At 44.3% G+C, this 22,786-nt stretch overlaps 1 protein-coding gene across 1 annotated transcript in view; it reads left to right on the top strand.

The window, feature by feature from the left end:
- NEDD9 (neural precursor cell expressed, developmentally down-regulated 9) overlaps positions 1-22,786 on the top strand; it is a 105,642-nt gene that overhangs the window by 13,130 nt on the left and 69,726 nt on the right. The window contains exon 2 of the mRNA XM_014941054.1: positions 16,961-17,184. Within this exon, the coding sequence (XP_014796540.1) occupies positions 17,182-17,184 (3 nt within the window). The 5' untranslated portion in view covers positions 16,961-17,181. The remainder of the gene's footprint in view (positions 1-16,960; positions 17,185-22,786) is intronic.

Below are 22,786 nucleotides of genomic sequence, written 5' to 3'. Positions count from 1 at the left end.
CTGTATCACGCAGGGAGCACGTGTTTAGCTGATTATCCATTGTAACAACGAGCCTGACTGAGTCACTGGTTTCCAACACATGGTCTCCAGTCAATGGCATGGCTCTAAAAGTACATTTAAGGTCTGTACGTACCTTGAAGTTGACCGAAGATTTAAATATTTATTATTTTATTTTATGAGATTAGTTTACCAGGCAATTCAGAAGACCCTGAAGAACAGTTCTGTCCTTGACATTTTCCTTTATTACTTCATTGACGGTTGCATCATCATCATCATTATTGTCTTTCCCTAATGAAATACAACACGTGCTTTCATGTCAAAAGACGAGTGACTGAATAGGTCTAAGCCTTTGTTATATCTGTCAGGAACATCATTCTGAATGCTTCCTCATTTATAATTACTTTAAAAAGTGTAACTATTAGCCAGATTGCAATTCATTTGCTGTCTTTAATTAGTGTTACACATTTACAGTTTTGGGTTTTATCCAGAACATCATGTGGAACAAAATTATATGCCTTATAGAAATTTCAAGAGATATATGTTTAAGTAGATATCAAACCCCTTACCTCTAGGAACAAAACAGGTGGCATTTTACAAAAATTACACTGCAATTATTTGACAAAACAGTTTTCATAAAACTGCATCAATTGCCATGAATTACCTTCTTCTAACCCCTTCCTAACTTCAACTCCGTATCAGCCTTCCTGTGATTTGCCCCAGAACTTACCAGATTACCACCTGCTCTTCAACTATTTCAGTCATCCCTCCCATCTTTTCCATATTTGACCCCCCTCGCTGGTCTTGGGTTCAATGTCTTGACAACTGACTTCACTATTTTCCTATTCTTAGTGCTGAAATATGACAAAGGTACGGGTGCAGTAAACAAGAACACATTTTTCCTCAGACCTCAGCAGAGAAAACTGCGATTTTGTCTTGGTCGTTCTGACTTACTCTACATGTTGTCCCCTCTGCTGGGTTAGAAATGAAATTTCTATACACAAGCAGGGTTGCTTAAAAAAAAAAAAAAAGTAGAAAACCTGGTTAAAACTCTCAAAACACCTTTGCTCTTTTCTTGTGAGGGGAAGGAACCTGCTGTGAGAGGTGCAGGTGGAATCTATCCCTTCTCACATCAGCCTCCTACTGAGTTTACACGAAGTGATGCAACTCCATCGTTTCAAACCACGTCACTTGTTAAGCTTTGTGCGGCGCCTAAGACAAACAAACCCTAATCTGACAGATCCCTTCACCAGGGCAGCAGCGCACGTGACCAGTAAGAAGAGGATAACCCGACTCTCCTCCGTCAGCAACTTCTTTCCCCGAGAGGAACAACGGGTTTACTCAGGGCAAGGAAAGGTGGCAGAAGCATTTCAGAAAGAAAAAGCTCCCCTTCTCTAAGGATCTCAGCTCTTGATTCCTCTGGTTCTTTCAGGATAACCACTCTGTTGTATATAGTGGGCAAAGGCAGCCACTGAAAGTGGAAGGAAGGGACAACTGACCTTCAGGAGATACCTACTTATGCTCGGTGCACCTCTGTGTTGTTGTTACCCCAGGTCTTCCCTTTAAAGGAAGGATAAAGCTGTGAAATTTTGAGATTTGCTGCCTGTGTAAAATGATAGTGAGCAACAGGAACGTCCCAGCCTGGGCCCAGTAAGATGAATTGTATGCCAAATTCCAGGCTGAAATCTGCTGCTGCTTCTAGTTACGTAAATGGTAACACGATGCTATCCATCAATTCACACACCGGTTAGCACTGCTGCCTCACACTAACTCACCCCTAAGTGCCTGCAACAGGAGCTCAGGTGACCTTCCAAATCCAGGTGGAAGGTTTTAAGAACTGAATTATTACTTACATACCACAGGAAAGTAACTGATACTCTGAAGTGTCTTTGACTAATGTATTTTGTCTAACGTTTCATCTGCTCCAAAATTGTGTCCGATTTATCACTTCTGGCAAGAAACAGGATCACTTGTGTGGCAAGCTTTACTGATTAAGGTTGAAAACAATTTGTACAATGTTATTGCCACCTGTACTGAAGAAGGAACAGCTGCTACCCCTCACACCAGCATTGAAGGGGAAAGAAGGATGGCTAGAAAGCTGCACGCACATTCGTGTGGGAAGCATGAGGAAGGGAAAACACTGGCAAGACCCATGCTATAAGCACATCTGGGCTCAGAGAACAGACATCCACTATTTAAGGAATGGCTCCCTGATGCTCAGCTTTGAAAGTGGAACAAATATTTAGTGCTGGCTCTGAATTTTCCAGCTTTCGAGTTTAAAACAACATGAAACAGCCTTTGCAGCATGGAGCCATTCCGCGCCGATTTGCTCATTGGGTTTAGCTTACGGGGTTACTCTGGGAAGGGCCAGCCTTCAAGAGGTGATCCACTACGCCTTGGCTGGCTCCAGAGCCAAGCCAGCAAAGATCAACTCAAGGTTTTCCACTGGTTTAAGCACCATTTTCTTGCTGACGGCAATACTTGGGAAACTGGGTAAGAGTTAAGGACTTCCTGGAATTAAACAGGAGGCACCAGGGGTGTGACACAAGAGGATTAAGGGGCTTTTGGGAGGGGGCCGTGCATGAAAGCCCCTTCTTCAGGAGGCACCAGGGGTGTGACACAAGAGGATTAAGGGGCTTTTGGGAGGGGGCCGTGCGCGAAAGTCTTGGTCTCCACCTTCTTCTTCCTCTTTGTCAAGGATATGCTTCCTCTCCCACAACCTGCCCTGGCATTTTCACCTTGATGAACATTCTCACTCCCCACAGGAAGGGCAGCAACAGCTATCGCAACAGCAGAGCAGCACAGGGGCAGGGAAGACTTGCCCTGAGCTAAGTGGTTTGACATAAAGCATGTTTATCAAGAAGCAGCAGGCACGCTGACCTGCTGGAAGGGAGCTCTTTGGTCAGCCTTTTTTAATTCAGGGAAGGGCAAGGTCCACTCATCTGAAGCGTCAGGGATAGCTGTAGAGAACACTGTTACATAAAGCCTCTTTCAACCCAGTCCATGCTGTCTTCTAAGAGCAAGTTTCCTCTGGGCCTTCCCCAGAACCTCTGCTGCCATACTCCCACCTCTGAGATACTCCTCCAAAACTCTAAGTTGGAAATTACAAAAACTTCAGCATGGAAAAAACAAACAAACAAAAAAGTAGCCCATGATTGCAGCAATGGATGGATTTTGTTCAGGCTCTGTTAATAGCAAGTCCGAGGCTGTGACTGTTCTTATCATTGATTCTCAAAGCACAAGGGCAGCAGAAAGCAGGAAGGGTAAAAATTGTCACAATAAAACTCTGCAGTAGAGAAACAGGGGGATAAAGCATCAAAGGAAAGGGACAAGAGAGGAGAGGTCTTGAAATAAAGCCCTATAGGAGGTGAGAGAGCAGAGGAGTAGGTCAACCTCCACCACTTCCCTCCCCGTAGCAAATGAATCATTGCCAGGATCTCATCAGGGTTATTCAGAAGCCCATCTCCCAGTGGTGCCAGCAGCTCTACAGACCAGCATAACTGGCAGCTGTGGGACAAGCAGCGGGAAGGGGAGGTGAATTATTTTGGTCCCACTTGGTGATCCTGGATTGATGGAAAACCCTTGAATGTGGGACACAACTGGCACTACAGTCTATTTGAAAAGCCTTATGGCCACCACAGAAGTGGTGCATGTGAGAAACGCCTCCAGTCATTTAACCCCCCTCCTCAGCATAGTACAGGAGAGTCTAAGCATAGCTATGTGGCTGGACCCCTGGTTCCTCCAGGGAGGTCTCTTGTCCCTTCCTGTAAGATGAGGATTTCTGAAAAGGCTGGAGAGAGAAAGAAACACTCAAGGAGAGCAGTTGAGGTAGCATCAGGGTGGAGCTCAACAAAGCTCAGTTTCCATTTTGCCCAGCTCCCAGGTACACACACATGAGTATAACTGTACTCTACCACACTGCCCTCACTGCTCCATAGCCCCCTCTTCAGAGACATCGTCCCTTTTTCTTTAGGAGTGCTGTCTAGAAAGCATCAGAGAGAGAGGGTACCCATATTATCATATAGGAAAGGGCTCTGGTTTGAGTAATTCCACAAAGAGACCAACAGGGTCAGATTTCTTTCCCTCCTCAAACAGTATTTCTAAGGTTATCCATAGTGGAAGACACGGCTTTACTGCTAAATGCATAATAATCTAGACTATAAACCATCCTCCTACATGGGGGAAAACATTTGAGGCTTTGAGAGAGTTATTCTAAAGAAAAATCCAGATTTACAAAAAATGAAAATCTAAAAAACACTAACCCTTTCTTGCCCCCATTGTGGGGCTTTTTTAAAAGCTTCGAGCACTTCAACATATTTTGTTTTTTTTCTTGTTTCAGGGTTCTTATAACTAGGTTGAGTGTTAAAATGAAGGCAATTTTGAGTCAGAGTTTTAGTTTCGAGCTAGAGTCTTCTTACCCAAAAGTATCTAAACAGGGCATTTAAATTAAAAAAAAAAAAATTCTTTGCAGCTAAATCTCTTACAATTATTAGTTCTCATCAAAAGGGTTAGTTTTAGACAAAGTAGGATTTTGTTTTACTACAGAAATGATCTGGAGAAAAACATTCCCAGACAACTTATCTCTAACAAGGCTGTCAAATGCCTTGTGTTCGTGTCCCAGGGAAACTGTTTTGTAAACTGAAACTTACTGCTATTGCAAAAGCAGGAAGAGACTTCTGACCTCCACAGCTCCATGCTTAGAAAAGCACGTTCCAGTGCCACCGAAAAAAATGACCTGTTGTAATACCCCTTTGAATGCACTATCTCCTCCTCCGTCATCCGTCCAACAAACCATGCTTATAATTAACTGTGAGTTTGTGACTGGTGGCAAACTGATGCAGATAGACTGCAACTGCTTTCTGACTGCCCCTCAGAGTCTGACTGCATCTCAGAGCACTTCCAGGGACACCACAGGGTTACGGATCCCAACCTTCTGCAGCGTTAATCACTTAGCACATTTGGAAAATGTGCCATCTGACAAATGGCAAATTCATGTCCTCTGTTCCCAAGGTTTCAATCCTCCACCAGATTTGATGGAGCTGACAAACACCATGGGATTCACTCCTCTCAAGGCTCATAGTCCCTACAGTACCAGGGGATTAATTCAGGGAAAAATTGGGAAGTGGTGTTTTAGGCCTGCTTCCCCTTTGTTGCATAAGAGCAATCACACATTTATACAGGTGCAGCCAGGGCAGCTGAGACATGCAAAAAGCTTGCCACCATTTCTCTTTTTTTTTTTTTCATTTGCTCCTGACTTTTTCCTTTGAAACCAGTCTCAGCTGCAACTGAGCACATGGTTTCCAAAGGCAGATCTCTAGAGAATGGAAATCACAACTCTTTGTGGTGCTCCAATAGGTGACTTTTTCCTCCACTGAACTACTTGCAATGAAGACAGCCTCTTTGAGGTTCTGCCCAGATTAGCTCTCCACAACTATACTGCAATGAACTGATCAATTTTCAGATTCAGCTGTAGCCATGAGCCACAGTGCATGAAATAACTCTTCCACACACAAATCACTGTTCAAATTGAGTCTGAATGGCCCAGAGATCAGAGCTACAGGTACAACAGCTCTTATTCTCACTCTTGAAATAACATGGATGCGTGTGGTCCTGAACACATCAGGTGAAAGGGATGGTCCTTCCCCACAAGAGGAGCGGAGGGCACCCAGCTCCAGGTCAGAGCAATGTGCCATACCACTGGCCTGAGCCCTTAAGACCAGATTCTGCCACGTGCCAACGCAAAGTAGACTCGTTGACCTGGGAAGGGAAATGCTCTGGTTTGATTATCAGACTCTGAATGATAACAGGTTTGCACTGTTGTGGGTGAGAGCAGTGCCAGCCCCACGCTTGCACCATGGCCAGGGCTCTCATCAGCTGAATTCCCCTGGAGCAGGCCCAAGTCAAGGTCAGGCGTTAGTTCCTCATACCATCTCTCCTAGAGGTGGTACACTCTGCAGCAGAGCTGCTGGAGCATGAAAGTCTTGAGAGTCGCTTTTGTACGTGAGAAAACTGTGAATACCAGGGTTATTTGCCCGGGCTGCTCAGCCATCTCACATGCCACATTTCCTTTCATCACGGGCAGTCCCACTCGCCTGCTGGTGAACATTCAGCCCCCATCCCACCTCCTGCTCATTTCCCTATCTTCACCATGAGCTCAGCCGATCCCCGAGCCAGAGAATTCCAGGCGAGCCTCCCATGCAACCGCGCAGACCTCACTACAAACAAGTGTTTTTCATTACTGGTGGAGTTTAAGGAAAATTATTTCCAGAACTTAGAAAAAAACGAACAACCCAACATAAAACCAAACCAAAACCCCCTTATATATGTGTGTGTGTGTATATATATATATAAAATTTATGTCAGAGGCTTGCTGAACTTTGAGAAACATTTGCTGCCAAGTAGTACATCCTTCTTTTTGCCAGCACACCCAACATACATACATATTTGGGCTTAGATGACCATCTAACTGGTATGCTAGTGACATGTTTACCTAGGGACGTAACTTGCTGTAATTGGGGGAAGAAAAAAACCCACAAAAACAAAAAACACAAAACAAAAATGAATGGCTTAAAATGTCAAAACTAGTGTTTTCATATTTATCCCAATGCTGAATACAATTACCCCTTGGCAAAATTTCAAATTCTGATTATGTGATAGTGCTGCAAGTAAGCCAGGGGAAAATAAGCATGAAAGGGAATGAACTGATATTCCTGAAACACAATGGGATTGGCGCCGAGAGGAAAGCATATCCAAGATAACTCCAACTATCATATGTACATCTCATAACACAGAAATGGATGAGGTACTATTTATAGGGCTTCAAATGAGCATTTGAGAACTGACACTTGACTATGCACATTTAAATATGTATCTTTCTTAGGTAACTCCCACCTTTCACAAACACATTTGGTTTCAATAAAAATGTACATTTAGGATATTATATTTCTTTTTTGAGTACATGAGAATCCAAACTAGTCCTTGTTTTTGCAATTATTATCCTGACAGCTCAAACCATGATTTACTTAATCAGTGGTCACTCAGCCCATGAGACATGTCACTAAAACTGCTGTCCTGTCACCTTAGATGCATTCCATTAATGTGATGATTCTTCAGATAGCCCAGAAAGTCTCTTATTCTCATATGGAAAATCATTCACAGCAGCAGAGGGAACCAAAATACTTCTGCCAGCCTGCAGGTATAGGAGCATGTGGTGAAAGACAGCTACTCTGCTGCAACACGTGGTGTTTGGAAGATGCACTTCGTTAGCTGAGACCCTTGTCCACCTTGCATAACACTCCTTGTCCCCATGGCAGGCGTTTCTGTGCAAAGCAGGGGTGTCAAACATTATGGCCAAAATAGTTACAGCTGAACAACCGACTGGCTTGCTCAAGTTCAGATTTAGAGGGGATCCACAGACTAAGACTTCATTTGCCTACTTTGTCCAGGAGGCCCAGTTTAGTAAAGAACTAGAGCAATTACTCACAGGTTTGCATAAAACAAAACCGAAGGAGGTTGTGCTTCTCCTCATACTCTACAGCTAAGCTGCAATGCAAGGAAACCAATGTTTAATTCTGTTCCTCTGTCTCACTTGATCACCCATGCCTCAACCTTCGTGAGCATACTTAAAACCTTAGTTGTAAAGTCTTGCGGGAAAAGGAGGAGGGAGCACTCATCCGGTCTGCTTTCAGCTCTTCAATATTAACTGGCTGCAAGTCCAGCCTCTTGATCCAACAGTGCCCTAGAGCTCAGGCCAGAGTCACAGAGCAAGTCCTCACTGGCATGATGCAAAACCAGGAGAGTCATGCTGAGGTTCCCAATTCACCTCATGTGGTGGAGGGAACATAAGCACCAAATTAAAAACCTGTCAATTAGCCCAGTGTTGAGATTCATTATCCTACCAACTATGGCAGTTTCTACATCTCTCTCTAAAGTCCTAATTTCATGATCCTTTCCCTAGGAAGTTCATATTAGCCCAGACCACTGCCCACCCCAGCATCTTACAACCAAACTATTTAACTAGATCATTTGTCCTCCCTCTGTCAAGTCCAAGTGACATTTACAACTACTAATTCAATGAGCTGATGCATCATTGCCAAAAATGAACTACAAGATGTAATGAGCTCTCAGTGGCAATTGTAAAAATAGTCCTTGAAGCAATGTAATTGCTAATTACTCATTCAAAGCCATGATAAATTTTAAACTTGGATGCTCTGCTGTGGCTTTGCTAATTTCTCTTACATGCTCTGTTTACAGTATGAACTTAGGCAGCCAAGAAATCCCAAGAAAGTGGGAGAAGATGAAAGAAAACAGGAACTGGGAAGAGGCAAAGTCATAATATGGGAAGTAGACAGACTAGGAGGTCCATAGGAGTTTAAGAACATAAAGCTTTTAAGGCAGGATGAGGGACTGGATCCCAGTGATATCCCCTAAGATCTGACTTCTGAGCAGGGACGATGAAGTGGGTGCCTCAGAGCTGTGGAAGAGATCTGCATAGCAATTATTTTACCTCCCATAATATAAAACTGGTGAGGTAAGCCAGCCAAAATCAGAAGCAATTTGCAATCCCTATGGACTAAAAGCTTCTTCCCAACCTGCCAGGGGCTGGGTAAACTGCAGCTACTGCTACAAGAGAAATATTTGGAGCATGGCTCTCAGCCATACATATTGGAGCCCAGCATCCCCCCCTCACACCAGCGCTGACCTGGGCTGGGGCTGGCACCTGGGGTTGCCAACAGCCTTGGGGGGAGAGGAGCACCCTGCTTCTCTTGTCATCAATGCTGGGGTGGCAGCAGCTTCTGGCAGAGGTCAGGCACACCAGCACGGGTAGCAACATCATCAGCTGCTGGCTGCCACTAGACCTGAGAGGAATTGCAAGCCACGTCTCAAACTCGGGAGGGGGTGTGTGTGTAAATTTAAGTGTTTGATGTTTGTCTTGCCTTACGCCTCAGAATGGCTTATTCATAACGGTTAGCTCAAAGAGGAGGGTGGGTGGGAAAAGTCACTTCTTCCTAGCATCAGCTTTGAAGCCAAGCAGAGCTACTGACCTGTAACCTTCTCTTTTGCCTGTGGTGTGACACAGAGCAAGCTAGCACAGGGCCAGGCAGAAGATCACAGCTGCAGCTCTGCCTTATGTTCAAACAGGCAACAGCAGCGTGTGACAATGACTTCCTCAAGGATCCCTTCCGTATGCCACAGCTGCCACTCACGGTCTTCTCATCCCTCTCACAAATGTGTGGGGTGGAACACCATCCTCCTAACAGCTGCCCAACCTGAACCCGAGTGCCTGCAGCTCCTCTCCACTGCTGCATCCATCTTTATTGCTCATTTATTGCCTGGGTCCCTGATAAATGGACCTGGTGAGCCAGCGACTGCAGAAGGGTAGAGGCTGATGCCTGTCTGCCCACCAGCAGACACCAGGGGGGCTCCCGGCACACTCATGGGAAGAGGGGGGCTCTGGGAGGCAGGGATGGGTGTTGTTTCACCTTCCCTAGGATCCCCTGTGCTGCCTGTGATTAATTCTTCACTTAAATTAGAACACGGGCACTCCTGCTGATACATGCACTTGGAATAGGACAGCCAAAGATCTATTTTAATTTAGCTTTTAACTACTTTGCTTTTACATGAACTCATGTCTGCTTTGGCTGCTGTTCATTAGGCTCTTTATTAACTCCTGTTTTGTATGGCTTACCTCCTCCTACCCCCGTGCACAGTTAAAGCCTTGGTGGGTGGCAAACACCACGCTCACAGCGCTGCAGATGGGATAACGCCAGCCTGTAGACTTGCCCAGGGGCAAGAACATGTATAGGTGTAATAATCTTCCCAAGGCAACTCATTCATCAAGAGTAGGGGTTTGAACCCTAGAGATGATGTGTTAGGTTAATGGTTGGAGTCGATTATCTTAAAGGTCCCTTCCAACCTAGACAGTTCTATGATGAGGCTTGCCTCCAGCTTTTCCACTGCCAGACTGTACCTCCCAAAATGATGTGCCTGAGCAGAGAAAGCAGCATGGCCCAGGGAACACCAAGCACTTACTGGTACAGTATTTGATCCCTCTCAACCTCCTTAACATTACTCACTATTTGGAAATATTTTGAGAGGAGCCCGAAGCAACAGCTTGTATCTGAAACTTCAGGAAACAAAGTACAGAAGGGTATTTCAGAGCTTGCACCCATCTGTTGCAATGCCCGTGCTCGAACACCTACGGCTCTGTGACAGGAAGGAAATAAGCTGCCAAATGCTCCTAAGGCTTTGCTCAGCTTGGCTTTTCTGAGCACTGAGCTAGCATCACTAAACAGCAGGGCTGGCACGGTTTGCTGCGGGAGGTGGCAGAGGGCAGCCTGGGAGCCACCAGCACGCTGTTTGCAGAGCGTGGGCAGCGTTTGCTGTGCCATGTCACGCGTGGAGCCAGGCTGTAACATCCACGCTCACCTGACGTGGAAACACAAACAAATTCCCTCCACCTCCAGGAGCAAAAGGCTAGAAAAAAAAAATTAATCTTTGGTTTTATTTCCTTCCTCTTGCATGCCTCAGGCAAGGCAGTTACCACCCTGGTGCAACCTGTCACCAGAAATGAGTGCCTTGCATCAGCAGCGTACATGATGCCTGCTGGGTGGGAAGGGGTTTTTGTGAATTAATGGGGCTAAATAACACAGGGAGAGACCAAAACTGCTCTTCTCCTTTGTCTGAGTAACAAGGAAGTTCTACTGCTGCCATCATGCGTGCCACATGCAGGGTTCTGCATCAGCCTGCTCGCTTGTACCTCTGAGGAAGGATTCAGAAGGTCCAGGTCCCCACTTCCTCAATTCTCTCCACACAGATAGAACACAGGTTGGAAGAACAACTGAGCACGGGTTTTACACCAACACATTATGTTTTAAATATGCATATATATACACACAACATACATATATGCAACACACATACTCCAAACCTCCCTGCCACATCTCAATCCAGCCCTCCTAGCATCAAAAATGATTATAGATTAGAAGAATACAATAGCTACAAAGTCAAGTATTCTGGATCAAGACTGCACAAATAGCCTCTATACCTGTATTTCTTAGCTTTAGTCTTCACCCATATGCATTTTATCCCATGCTATTTTTCCATAAATCCCCTTCCTGATGCAATGCCAATACTTTAAGTGTTAGTCAGGGGCTGTTTAGCAAATGCCCTGTTTAGAAGGCCCCTGCTTTATTTGTTGTAAAGTCCTAATGTGCTGCTGAAGTAGTGAACACAGTTTGTTGGAAAAAAAAAAAAATCAAGGTCTCTTGTACAAAAAAAGTTTCCATAGGCTCAGATTGCATCCATAACAGTTGCACAGTTCCTACAAAATGCCTATTACCTTATTTAACCCCAGGCTTTGAAAATAGATACTTCATATTAATCTACTTCCAATTAACTGCACTGAAATATTTTTGGCCTGCTTTGCTGGAATGGTAAGCATGCACAACAGCAACCAAAAGCAGAGGGCTATACTTAAAATTAATCAAGTAGTATAAGAAAAATGTTATATACAAGTAAAAAGGGTTTGGGATTTTTTTCCCTCTCAATTTCACAGTTCGTTTCAACCTGAAAACAGATCAAGTTTTCAGTTAACTGAGCCTGTGAGCAAAGTTGGGTCAAAGTCAGAAAATAGTTGACAGCAACTATTATCAGCAATTCAAACATTCAGCTTTATCATTTTCCAAAACAAAACTGTTTAAGAACACAGGTGCCTGAAGTTTAATATAAAAAGCATGTTTTAAACGGAAATGCAAAGCAGTATTTTGGAGAGTGCATTTCCCCCACCCAGACTTCAGCTGAAAAAGCATTTTAGAAATGTCTTTCCCTATCCATTGAGAAGTGGCTCAGATGAGATACCTGATGGCAGATGCAGTGCATCCTGCCCTGGACGATGCTGAATTAACTTTCTGTGCTGCTCTGCTCCTTCCAAAATATCACCTTTCATCACTAGACAGATAAAGAGTGTCTTCAAACTAGAAGAGGACAGATTTAGATCAGAGAACAGGAAGAAATTTTTCACTATGAGGGTGGTAAGACACTGGCCCAAGTTGCCCGGGGAAGATGTGGATGCTCCTTCCCTGAAGGTGTTCAAGACCAGGCTGGATGGGGCATTGAGCAACCTGCTCTAGTGGGAGGTGTCCCTGCCCGTGGCAGGGGGGTTGGAACTCAATGATCTTTAAGGTCCCTTCCAACTCCAAGCATTCTATGATAATCAGATGCTTCTAATACCACTTTCCCAGTATTTTACAAGAAATATATTTGTAAAATGGGATTTTGTGAGGAACATTTACACTTCTCTACTAGAGCTAGTGCAATAATCTGTCATTATTCCCTTTATGGTTCTCCTCCCAGAAGGTGAGACAGACAACTTCCAGCAGGTTTGCAGTCTTTTGCAGAGAAAGGAAACAAAGCCCAGACCTCTGCTCCGGGCCCTGAAGGAGAATGACCTCTGGGGTAATGCTCTTCAGCCATTTATCCTCCAGCTTGCTTAAGAAATTGAGAGGTATTTATGGTTTAAGTGTGGTGCTTAAAGTTGCAGTTGAGTAGCAGCCATCAGGCTAGACCCATCCCACGCAGCCACTGCAGGAGCAGCTCTCAGTTCAGAAACTGGAGCTGATTACAGGATCTTTCCCTGTGGTTTGACCCCAAAGCCTTCAACCCATCAACCCCAAAGCCTGGCAGACACGCGAACATCTTCAAGCAGGATCTTCTAAGTGAGAAGCATCACACAATTCTCAATGCAGGTTACTCAGGAATTCAGGTACATTCACCATAGTTTAAATTAAAATGCGCTTCTCTAATCTCTTCCAGCTTCCATGCACTTTCTGAGCAGTAAAACCAAATGCCCATTAATCTATCCCTGCTCTTCACCAGCTTCTCCCAGCTCTCTTCACCCCTGCCTACTAACACTTTCCTTCTAATTTCTGCTTCTAGACAGAAAAACTCTTCTGACAAGTTCCCTCGTGAGCAGAGCAGGTTAGATGGTTATTTCCAGCTACAATAGAGACTGTTTTCTGGGGTCCAGAAAATCCTACCATCCAGAGCTATAGGATCCAGGATCCCTCCTGTGATGCAGAAAACATGGACTCTTCTCTTAATGCCACCACAGATCTTCTGTTCAGCTCTTGTACTAGTCACTTCAGGTCCTCACACCAGTGCTTGCTCTCTCACCGTTAACCTGCTCAGGTTGCAAGGACTGCCTGTGTAGCCTGCCCCTCAGGCTGTTCTCCTAATTAGAAACTAATAACTTCCTGTAGCACTTCATTCACCACAGAGAGGCATTTTTCAGTGCTAGAGGAGCAGATACCTGAAAGAGCAATTTTTGAAATACACTGGTAAAAATAATATAGCGAATAAAAGGGGAATTCAGCATTAAGCAATAAATAATCTGTGAAGCAAAGGCACAGCGTGTTTGTTCATTATGTAGCAAGAGGGGGAAAAACAGCCCTATGGTAGATCTGGAAGGCATGTGGGTTGTACCTTATTTTGTTTTCTCAGTGCTATGAAAGGGTACACAATAAAATAATGCAGTATATAGAGCAGCAGTTCGCCCTCTCAGTACAACGTTGTCCTTCTTTAGAGAAGGGGATCTTAAGATTTTATGTTTGCCTTTCTTCCTTAAACACAGCTGACATGGATTTCTTTAGTGTTTTTATTTATAAAAGGATTTTAATTGGATCGGTCTTTCCATCATTTTTTAGTACTATGATTTACTCTGGTAAACCACATGGATCATAGAAGGGTAATTTTGCTCTTGGTACCATTTGGCAAAACAAATGTTTTCTGTATGCCTCAGACTGCACTACAGCAATGAACATATTAATTGAAATGTAATGGTAATAATCCCAAAGCACTCATTTGAGAAACCCTGTTTTAGGTCTGGAGTACTACTTGGTTGCCTAAGCTATGAAGTCAAGCGCTGGCTGAAAGCTCAAGTATCCTGCAGCCTTTGGTTCACGGGATTTAGCACAAGGTTACTGCTGCCTAACATGAAAGCAAGTAATTCAACTCCCTTCGAGATTCTCTTAAATAAGCAAGAGGGATGAATGCTGTAGGCACTTCATAGGCAGGTTTCATGCCTCACTCTTTGGCAGTGGAAAAAAGGCCCATACCAACAGATGAAATAACATGCCAGCAGACTTAGACTCCTACTTGATGCCCCTAGCAAAGGCCATCCTGTTTTACTCTGTTGTACAGATCCCTCAGGTAGCAACTCCTCCCAGGTACATGGTCCTTCCTGGGCTGAATGTGCACCAGCAGCATCTCAGGAAAGCAGGGGCATTGCTTGGATCAAATACCTTGCCTGACCTCCCATACTTAAGAGTTATCACTTCAGAAATAGCCCAAGCAGCATGAACTACGCTCTTGATCCACAAGCAAAGGAATTGACACTGGCATTACTGCAATGGCGTAACTGCACGCTACAGCTATGCCTGCAAGATTCCCCACATCAAGACAAACACAAGCAGACTATCAGCACATCTCCCAGGTGACAGGAGAAACGCACGTTCAGCAGGAACAAGAAATCCTACATGAGCTGTTTGACCCCATCACTCCCCTGACAGGAGACAAGGCAGGCAAAGACTGCCCTTCCTCAAGGTTGAACCTTACAGAAGAAAAGTTGGCCCGGCCGGGAAAAAAGAGAGGAAAATGAAATTCCTGCCCTCTGCTCTGAGAGGAAGGACCACAAGCAGTGCATGGCTCACACCACAGGGGCTGGAGAGGAGGAAGAGGAGAGCAAAAGCAATTGCTAAAGCTTCTACAAAACAAGAGTCCAGAGATATGAACTAAGGCCAACACCAGTGGTCCTGCAGTAAGGCAGCACATACTGCTGTCATGAAGTCCCCCTAAAATTGTCTCCCACCTGGTCAGACTCTTTGGCCCAATGTCTGATCACAGTTCTGGGTGCACATCGAGCAAACACACTGGTCTTGGTGCAAGAGGTCACCTCTGGGTCCTTCACCCCTCAGGACACTTGCCGTATTTGACATATAGGGAGTTTTTCGATCCTGTTCTTTAAATCCTCTGCCTGCTGGATGAACGGTGAGAAACTGGGTGCAACATGTTGAACACATTTTAGAAGTCAGGGGAAACAAACAACAAAAAACACAGCCAGCAGCTGGCTGCTATTTGCACACAAAAGTGTAATTTCGCTTTCTTCCCTGCAAAGTGCTGCTTCTGTGCTTAAGACCCAGACAGACAGGAAAAGTCCTTGCCAGGACATCAGTTTTCCTCATTTGTTGGGAAGAGAGAAAGGAGACTGCTGTGCAACCTTTACCAGCAGTCTCGCTGTCGGCTGAAGGACTCCACAGCTTACTCAGTGCCTTTGTTATAAATCTATTTTGGTTGGGAGCGGGGGCAGGTGCTCATGCCATGATGTGAGCATATTTTAAGGCAGCAGTCATTTCTGCCTCATTTTGCGCAGTTGCGTCCTCTGTAATTTTTGGACAAGGCATTAATGTTGTCTAGAAGATTTTGGGGGCAGGGGAGGAAGTCATGCCTTGTGGGTTCTATGCACACTACCAAAAGGATAGTGAAAGCATTTTGAAGTTCAAGAGCCACTGTGATACCTCAGACTCCCCCCGACAAGTCAAGAGAAACAGAGTCATTTCTGACAATCCACTTTTCTGGCTTTGGAAGTAGCGAAAGTTACAGAGCTCTTCAAAAAAAGTAAGTGTGCTCTGTTTCCAAGGTTTCCTTCAGATTGATTCTCCTGGCAAATGGAAAAGATCCCAAGGCCAAGTAACTCTATTCAACCTCTAGCTCATCCTGCGCGTCGCATGCTAGAAGGATTACGTGATGGCTCGCTGCAGCCATACCCCAAGCCCATCTAAACCTTCACACCCTCCACACGTGGCATAAACTCTTCACTAGTCCTTTAACTCACAGTTTTCTCACAATCTTGCTCAGCTATTTCCTGACAACTCCCATGGGTTGCGTTTTTGTTTTTTTTTTGTGGGGAGAAGGTGATGTTTGGTTTTTTATTTGTTCTGGGTTTTTTCTCCACCCCCCCCCTACAATTCAGTTCTGTCTTTGAAACATGAATTGTCTCAGAAAATTCACATGGTTATCAGTGGACAGTCACTTACATACCTGAATGCTTTGGAGGCAAATTCCGTGTGTGATCGCAGTTTTTGTGTCCCTTATCAGAATAAGGGCAGGGCCTTAGCAATGTTATGTTTGGGTGACTCAAGACAACAAGCAGGTTTAATAAACAACCCAAAATGACCTCTGAAAGCATGACTGGTCATTTTAAAGATAGATTAATGATCTCCAGTATAGAGATCAACCCTTTGTTTTATGTTTGCATAATCCATGTGGTGGTCTGGCTCTAGGCACTGTCCCAACATTAAAAGCAACAAAGTATTTTTAAAAAGGCTAAGCTATTCAAGCTCATAAAACTATCTTTTCAATTCACAATTCTGGATTGGTTGTGCTTTGGTGTACTGGCTGCATTTCTCTCAAAGCTTGTGCAGTGAAGCCCACAAAGTAGCTGCTTTTACCCTGGATGAGGTCTGTTTGACCTTTTCGTTCTCCAGCACAAAGCTGCAACATTCGGCTGCAAATTTGCAAGTGAAGGAACTGCTGGAATAAGCGTTCCAGAGCTATTGAACAACTCTGGATAACAGCCTTCCTGATAAATGCATTGGGAGCAGTAAAGTAAGGCCACGCAGCATGCATCAGTTCACGATACCTGCCAAAATTCCTTAGCCCTTAACAGGGATATAAAAAAAGGTCATGCTGCTGATTAAAAAACACGTATCGCTGACAGTGGCAAAGTTATTTGATCGTATTTCAGAGAGAATCAATTTTTCCCTGAGGTCAGTCTTGTGCATCATCTGGAGAGGTGTGCAGGGAAACCCTGCGTAGCACAGAGCTGTTTGAATTGGCAGGACAGTAAGTAAATGGAAAGACATTTTCCTCCTTTGTTCATCTCTGTTTCATTGACCTTTTCTTTCAGAGGAGAAAAAAAAAAGAAAAAAAAGTGCTTGGGTCTACAAAGAAACACTTGGAACAAGGAAATCCTGCAAGTGAAAAGAAGTCCTACAAGTGGGAAAGGCAAAAAAACAGCTGGTGTAACCACAATGCTGGATTTCCTATGGAGATAACCATCGTCGATGCACAAAGCTCCTGTGTTCCTTCGATTAACATAGCGTAGGTGGAAGCCCAAAACACTGGATAATGGTAAGTTTCACTTTCTACAAAGTCAAAAGTCATTTTAATAGAAGGGTAGCTGCCTTTCTTTTCATGAAGTTCAGCAAGAAAATACTCTCTCTGAGGCTGATGGAACACCCACGTCGTTCAGAGGTCAGCCTCCTTGTTAGGCTTGGTTGCCACCAGTCTTCATGTGAAAGCTAGTGAGAGCTGGTAACCTGGGTAGGGATAATCCTTCAAGTGTTGGTAGTAAATGCATTTTTACTGACCACATTGCCAGGAGGGTTTGCTCTGGTGAAGAAGGGCAAGGGTTGTCTCTAGTAAACGATGTCTCAGGGGATTCGTACAGCCTATTGAGGTACAGTGTTTAAGTACAAAGGCGTGAGCAACTTCATTCACCTCTTCATTAGAGGAAAACTTTTGAAGATTGCACTGATCACTTCTCATATTTAAGGGATATATATAGATGTCACCAGGAAGAATTCAGCATCTCCTACGGACAGTCTAAGACATTTTAGGAGGCCTTATACCCCACCACTCTGAAGGCTTCACACGTTTCCAACTTTACACTCCCCGTTTGTTGGTCCACAGCACCATAGCGGCCAAGTTCCCATGCAGAGGACACCACCACAGGTGAAAAAAGCAGGCTGAGACAGCGAAAGACAAGGAAATAAGAATGCTGCTAACCTACCTATTTGTGAAGTATTCTATCAGCTTAATATGCAGATATATGGGCATGTCCTTGCATTACCACACACCTACTCGCCAGCTTTTGAAGTCTAGATGGCCCTTGAGGCAAGAGGCACGTCATGCAGAACAAAGCATATGTCAACACTAACTCCATGCCATAATAAACATTTTTTCAGTGATGAGATCAAATTGGATCTGAACAACAAGCTCAGCTTTGCTCCTTAGCTTTCACCCCCCAAGAACATGCTTAGAAGCTACATCCTTACAAAGGTGATAAAAAAAGATAAGAAGCATGTTTATGATGTAATTAAGTAAATAATGCAGGCCTCCCAGTAATGAATCCATTTCTAATTATCCTGGAGTCCTATCTTGCGTGTGCTGCTTGAACACTTGTTTAAGGTGGTGCCAGGGTGCCTGTCATCAGTAGGACAACGTTGCCAGCAGAAACCTTGCAGCAGACACCTGAAGACAGACTTGCATACATGTCTCTTGGTCTCTAGCATCATATTCACCCTTGAGAAAACTATTTAAAAAAACCCAAACACTACAGCACAATTTTGAAAGGGGTCTGGGTGAAACAAATCAAACAAGAACTCAGAATCAGTGATTTCATAAGCAACATAAAAGAAGATTTCTTTACCTGTTACTGCTTTGAGAAAAGAAACTTCTTCCAACTTTCAACATCAAACAGCCCCAACTTGAGGTTGTTTTCTGGCTTGGTTTGTTAGGAGAAAGGAAGAATCTAAAAGTTTTTCTTTGAGATCCTTAAGATCTCAAACCCAACCTGCATCTCTTTATATTTTTCAGTGATTCTCTTAACAGAGGTCCTTGTCCAGAAGCCACACTGGCTTAAGGTTTAGTCCTTGTCCTTCATCACATTTATTTTCCTCACCCTTTACTGTCCCACTGTAGATGAAAGTCATAAGTCTTTAGACCCCTTTTAAAGAAGATAAGTGCATAAATAACCACCAAAAATGTGTCTCGCATAAGTCATGTCAGTTATACAATTAAACATTTTCTTCTTCTCATGATGTGTTTTATTGAGGTATAAATCAGGACTAAAAGGCAATTTAGCACAGACAGGAATTTTACGGGGGGGTGCAGATTCCCTGGGCTTGTCTGGTAAATGAGAAACATACTCGTAGATGATGCATCTCGCTGGGTGCAAGATTCACAGGAGCTAGAGAGCACTCTGTCTAGACTGAGATTTAACTTTCTCATTTAAATCAAGTGAAATAAGACTATGCTATGTATGTAATTGCATAAAACCTTTCTGTGCTGGATTAAGGAGGTTTCTGCAAAGCCCAGTCACACTGAAGAAATTGTGCAGGCAGAATGGAGCACTGCCAAATCACAGGGAGTAAGCAGGAGCTGAAAGATGGTAGCAAGTGACTCCCTACATTCAGGGAGGTTTTAGCCGTACTTACTTTTCCTTCTCTCCTGTTACTAAGACAGGAAGATAGATGCTTGTGGCAGACCTTGCTTTCTTCCAGTCAGGACTTTCAGTTGCAGGCTCTCCTCATTTCTCTCTAGGAAAGTATAAATTGAGGTCAAATAAGAAACCTATGCTTGTCTACATCTGGAGCATGCCTGGGAAGAGACAGCAGAATTCAGCTACAGCTTTTTTTCTTACTCTCAGGAACTGACCAAAGTCCAAACACAAAATGTCCTGCACTTGGGGCAAACTGCCCAGCTAGAAGAGAGAAGGGCAGTCTCTGCCTTGCAGCACTGCCCAGCAGAGATGAAGTGCACATCCCATAGCCCACCAAAGAGAAGAACAGGATCACTCCAGCCTCACTTAGTCAATGGAAAGAGGGTAATCATATTTGTCCCAGTGTCTGCCTATCCCTGACTCCATATTTAGGATTTACAGAAGGAAGCAGAGGTCTTTGGCCATCTTGCTAGCAACAGAGTGTTTTATTTCTCCACCCAGCCCTACATTCAAGGCACCTCACCTAATAAAGACAACTAGCATAAATTGTTCTCCCTACAGTCAAGTAGAAACTGGTATAAGACTGAATAGGCCCTGGAGATGCCTAGCTTTCAGCATCTCAGTTACTACAGAGAGGATAAATTTGAGCCTTCCTGCCCTGAGAAATACAATTAGTTCACGTTAGCGTACCTAACGCTAGCACCTTCCAAACAAAAGCCAACTAAGCTTTGCCCACACATCTTAGTGCTTCCACGGTAATGGGGCAAGGGCAACATTTTGCCCTCCGTGCACAAGCCAACCCATTTGGCAAAGCCATGCCCATGCCTGGATTCAGGAATGATGGATAACTAAATTAAATTGTCCTCTCCGCCGCTTATTTGGAGGTAGAAGGCAGAAACGAGGCACAGCAGTTAGTAACAAGCTGAAACAAGTCTGCAAGTTCAGATGGTCCCCAGGCAAGTTATATTTGAATCAAGTAACTCATTCTTGATGTGCAGCATCTTAAAGCTTAAAGCATTAGTATTTTAGATTTCCACTGTGCAGCACTGCCAGCTCACAGTACGTTTTCCAAAGCACAAGACTCAGAATATGTGCTGGTTTTTACAGTGCCCTGCCAGCTCCCAGATTTTGCAAGAATTCCAGCATTCAGTCATTTTTTTTGTTTGTTTAGAGAAAGTTGTGGTTTGATTTTTTTTTTTCACTCAGCCTTCAGTGCTTTATCTGCTTCTTAAGTCCAGGCAACAAAGCCAATCCACCTGGCTTCTGCTGGCAGCTGCAGCACAACATGCCCTTCCTGAGGATGTCCTCTCCCTAGGTATCATCAGGGATTTTCACTGCACATCCCCTGACGCTTCCCACTACATTAAACTGAGCTGCACTATGACATTTGTCCAGTGGATCATCCCCACCCCCTGACCTCCTGCTCAAGATTGTTGGCTTCCAGCCGAACATACGCACCCTGCCTAATTTAGGGCTTCCAAACAATAACTAATCACAGGTTTGGCATCAGCAGCAGGTTCTGAATCAGGCTTCAGTAGCACTGTCTGCCCAAAGGCTGGCAAGGGGAGAAGCCCCTTGCCAAGGGGTAAGGGAAACTGGGATGAATAACTGTATTAAAACCCGCAAAAGAAAGACTGGGAGGGCTGGAAGAAGTCCACATAAAGAGGGTGAGAGCTGACAAGAGAGCACAGTGCCTTTCAACCATCTGTTTTGTTTTGTACTTTAAAGGTGCAGTGAAATGTATTTATACCCAATTCCTTAGTTTACAAGGAAAGCAAGTTGCCTTGTAAGTTGCAGAAGGGGCCTCAACTGAGCAGTCGTTCTCCCAGCTTGGATTTTGGGGATTACATCTCACTCCATGAATAATACTTTCATTCATGGAGCCATAGCTTTCCATCTATAACCCTCTACCACCAGTTGACGTTGATTATTTATTTTCCTCTCCACTGAAATACAGGACAGTGAAGACCTAAAGTAGCAACTGTCTGAAATACAGCCAATTACAGAAATGTTGTGCACAGAGCTTTAGGTCATTAAAAATTACCATGGAGAAATTTGGATTATAGTGTCCAGTGAAGCAGCAAGAAAAACAGAGTACCTCATAACAAATCTTGAAGAAAAATACCAAATGCTTGGATTTTATTTTTTTTTAAAGGAAAAAAAAAAAAGCTTCAGACTGGATTAGAAGCAGAGGCAGAAAGCATACACACTTCTAACGTGGATAGAACATTTTATATGCTTGCCATTTCCCCCACCCCTATTTGCTGACCAAATAGCTCATCAACACATATTGGCCACTCTTTATCTAAAGGAATCCTTCAAGGAAGCCTGGCCTTAGGAGCAGCTCCTGCATTTTCTGTTCTTCAATGCAGGAGTAAGGCCTCAGGGAAAACTCGTCAGCGGGAAGTCCACCCTCTAACAGTCCTCATATGATAGAGCAGTCCCAATGACATGCTGGCAGACAAAACAAAATGTGGAAAAAAGCCTAAGCCCATTCTGTTTTACACCAAGTAACTCCTAGACTGCAGCCAGGTATAAGTTTAAAGCCAGCTTAGTCCTCTCTCCTTTCCAAGTATGACAAAGTGCAAGTGAGGTACATCTCAGGCTCTCCAGTAGGGTAGAGTAACGAGAACCAGAGACAGAGCTGAAGGAGAAATTTAGCTGAAATTTGGAGTATGGAATAATGCATCCTTGATCAAACAGAGAGGGTATCACTAAATTACGAGGATGAGCACAGAAGGGAGAGCCTGGGGACTCTGCCATGTTCATCAGGTGTTGAGTAACTAGGTGTTTAAGGGCTGGGCAGTCCCAGCTTCTGTGACTCCTCACACAACTGTTTAACATTACCTTGTCCAATTAAAGACAGCCTCTAGTTGTTTTTCACTGTTGTGTAGGGTTACCACGGTGTTTATGTGGATCGCCAGGATTCACATAGGCAGCAGTTACAGGTTAGAAGCAGCCAAAGTAAACACTCTTTGTAGCCCTCTTCGGATGGCCATTTTGCATAAACCACTACTGAAATGCATTATGACTGTTACTATTCTGTTGGAGAAGGCGGGGCGACACGACGCAGAAGAGCAAGCTAAACACAAACATATACAAAAAAGCTGGAATAGATCAGCGCTAATATTTAATGCTCAGAACCAGCTTTTACAGGGCCAGAAGCAGTCAGAGGCTGGAGGGAAGTCAGGGAGAAATCCCTCTAGTACCAAATATCACGATGGGGAAACCAGAATAGAACAAACCCCCTTTCCTTTCACAGTTTCTCTAACCTAATCCAGGCCCGAAATGCTCAGATTTTCACAAGAATGACAGATCTACAGCACACCCAGCGAAGAGAGAAGCCAGGCTGAGTGCAGGGAGGCAGGCCACCCTGGAGGCCGCCTGCCCGGGCAGGTTAATGGGGCCTGCCACAACACCTGGGGGCCAGGCCCAGACTCAGGGTAAACATTGGCCTTCCAAAACAAAAACAAATGAAAGGCTTTGGGTTGCCCCAAATGAACATAAATA

The sequence above is a fragment of the Calidris pugnax genome, unplaced genomic scaffold (assembly GCF_001431845.1).
Source record: "Calidris pugnax isolate Ruff unplaced genomic scaffold, ASM143184v1 scaffold8, whole genome shotgun sequence".
In the NCBI taxonomy this organism is placed as follows: Eukaryota; Metazoa; Chordata; class Aves; order Charadriiformes; family Scolopacidae; genus Calidris; species Calidris pugnax.
Note: the sequence above shows the minus strand (reverse complement) of the source record. Positions and strands in the feature narration are given on the sequence as shown.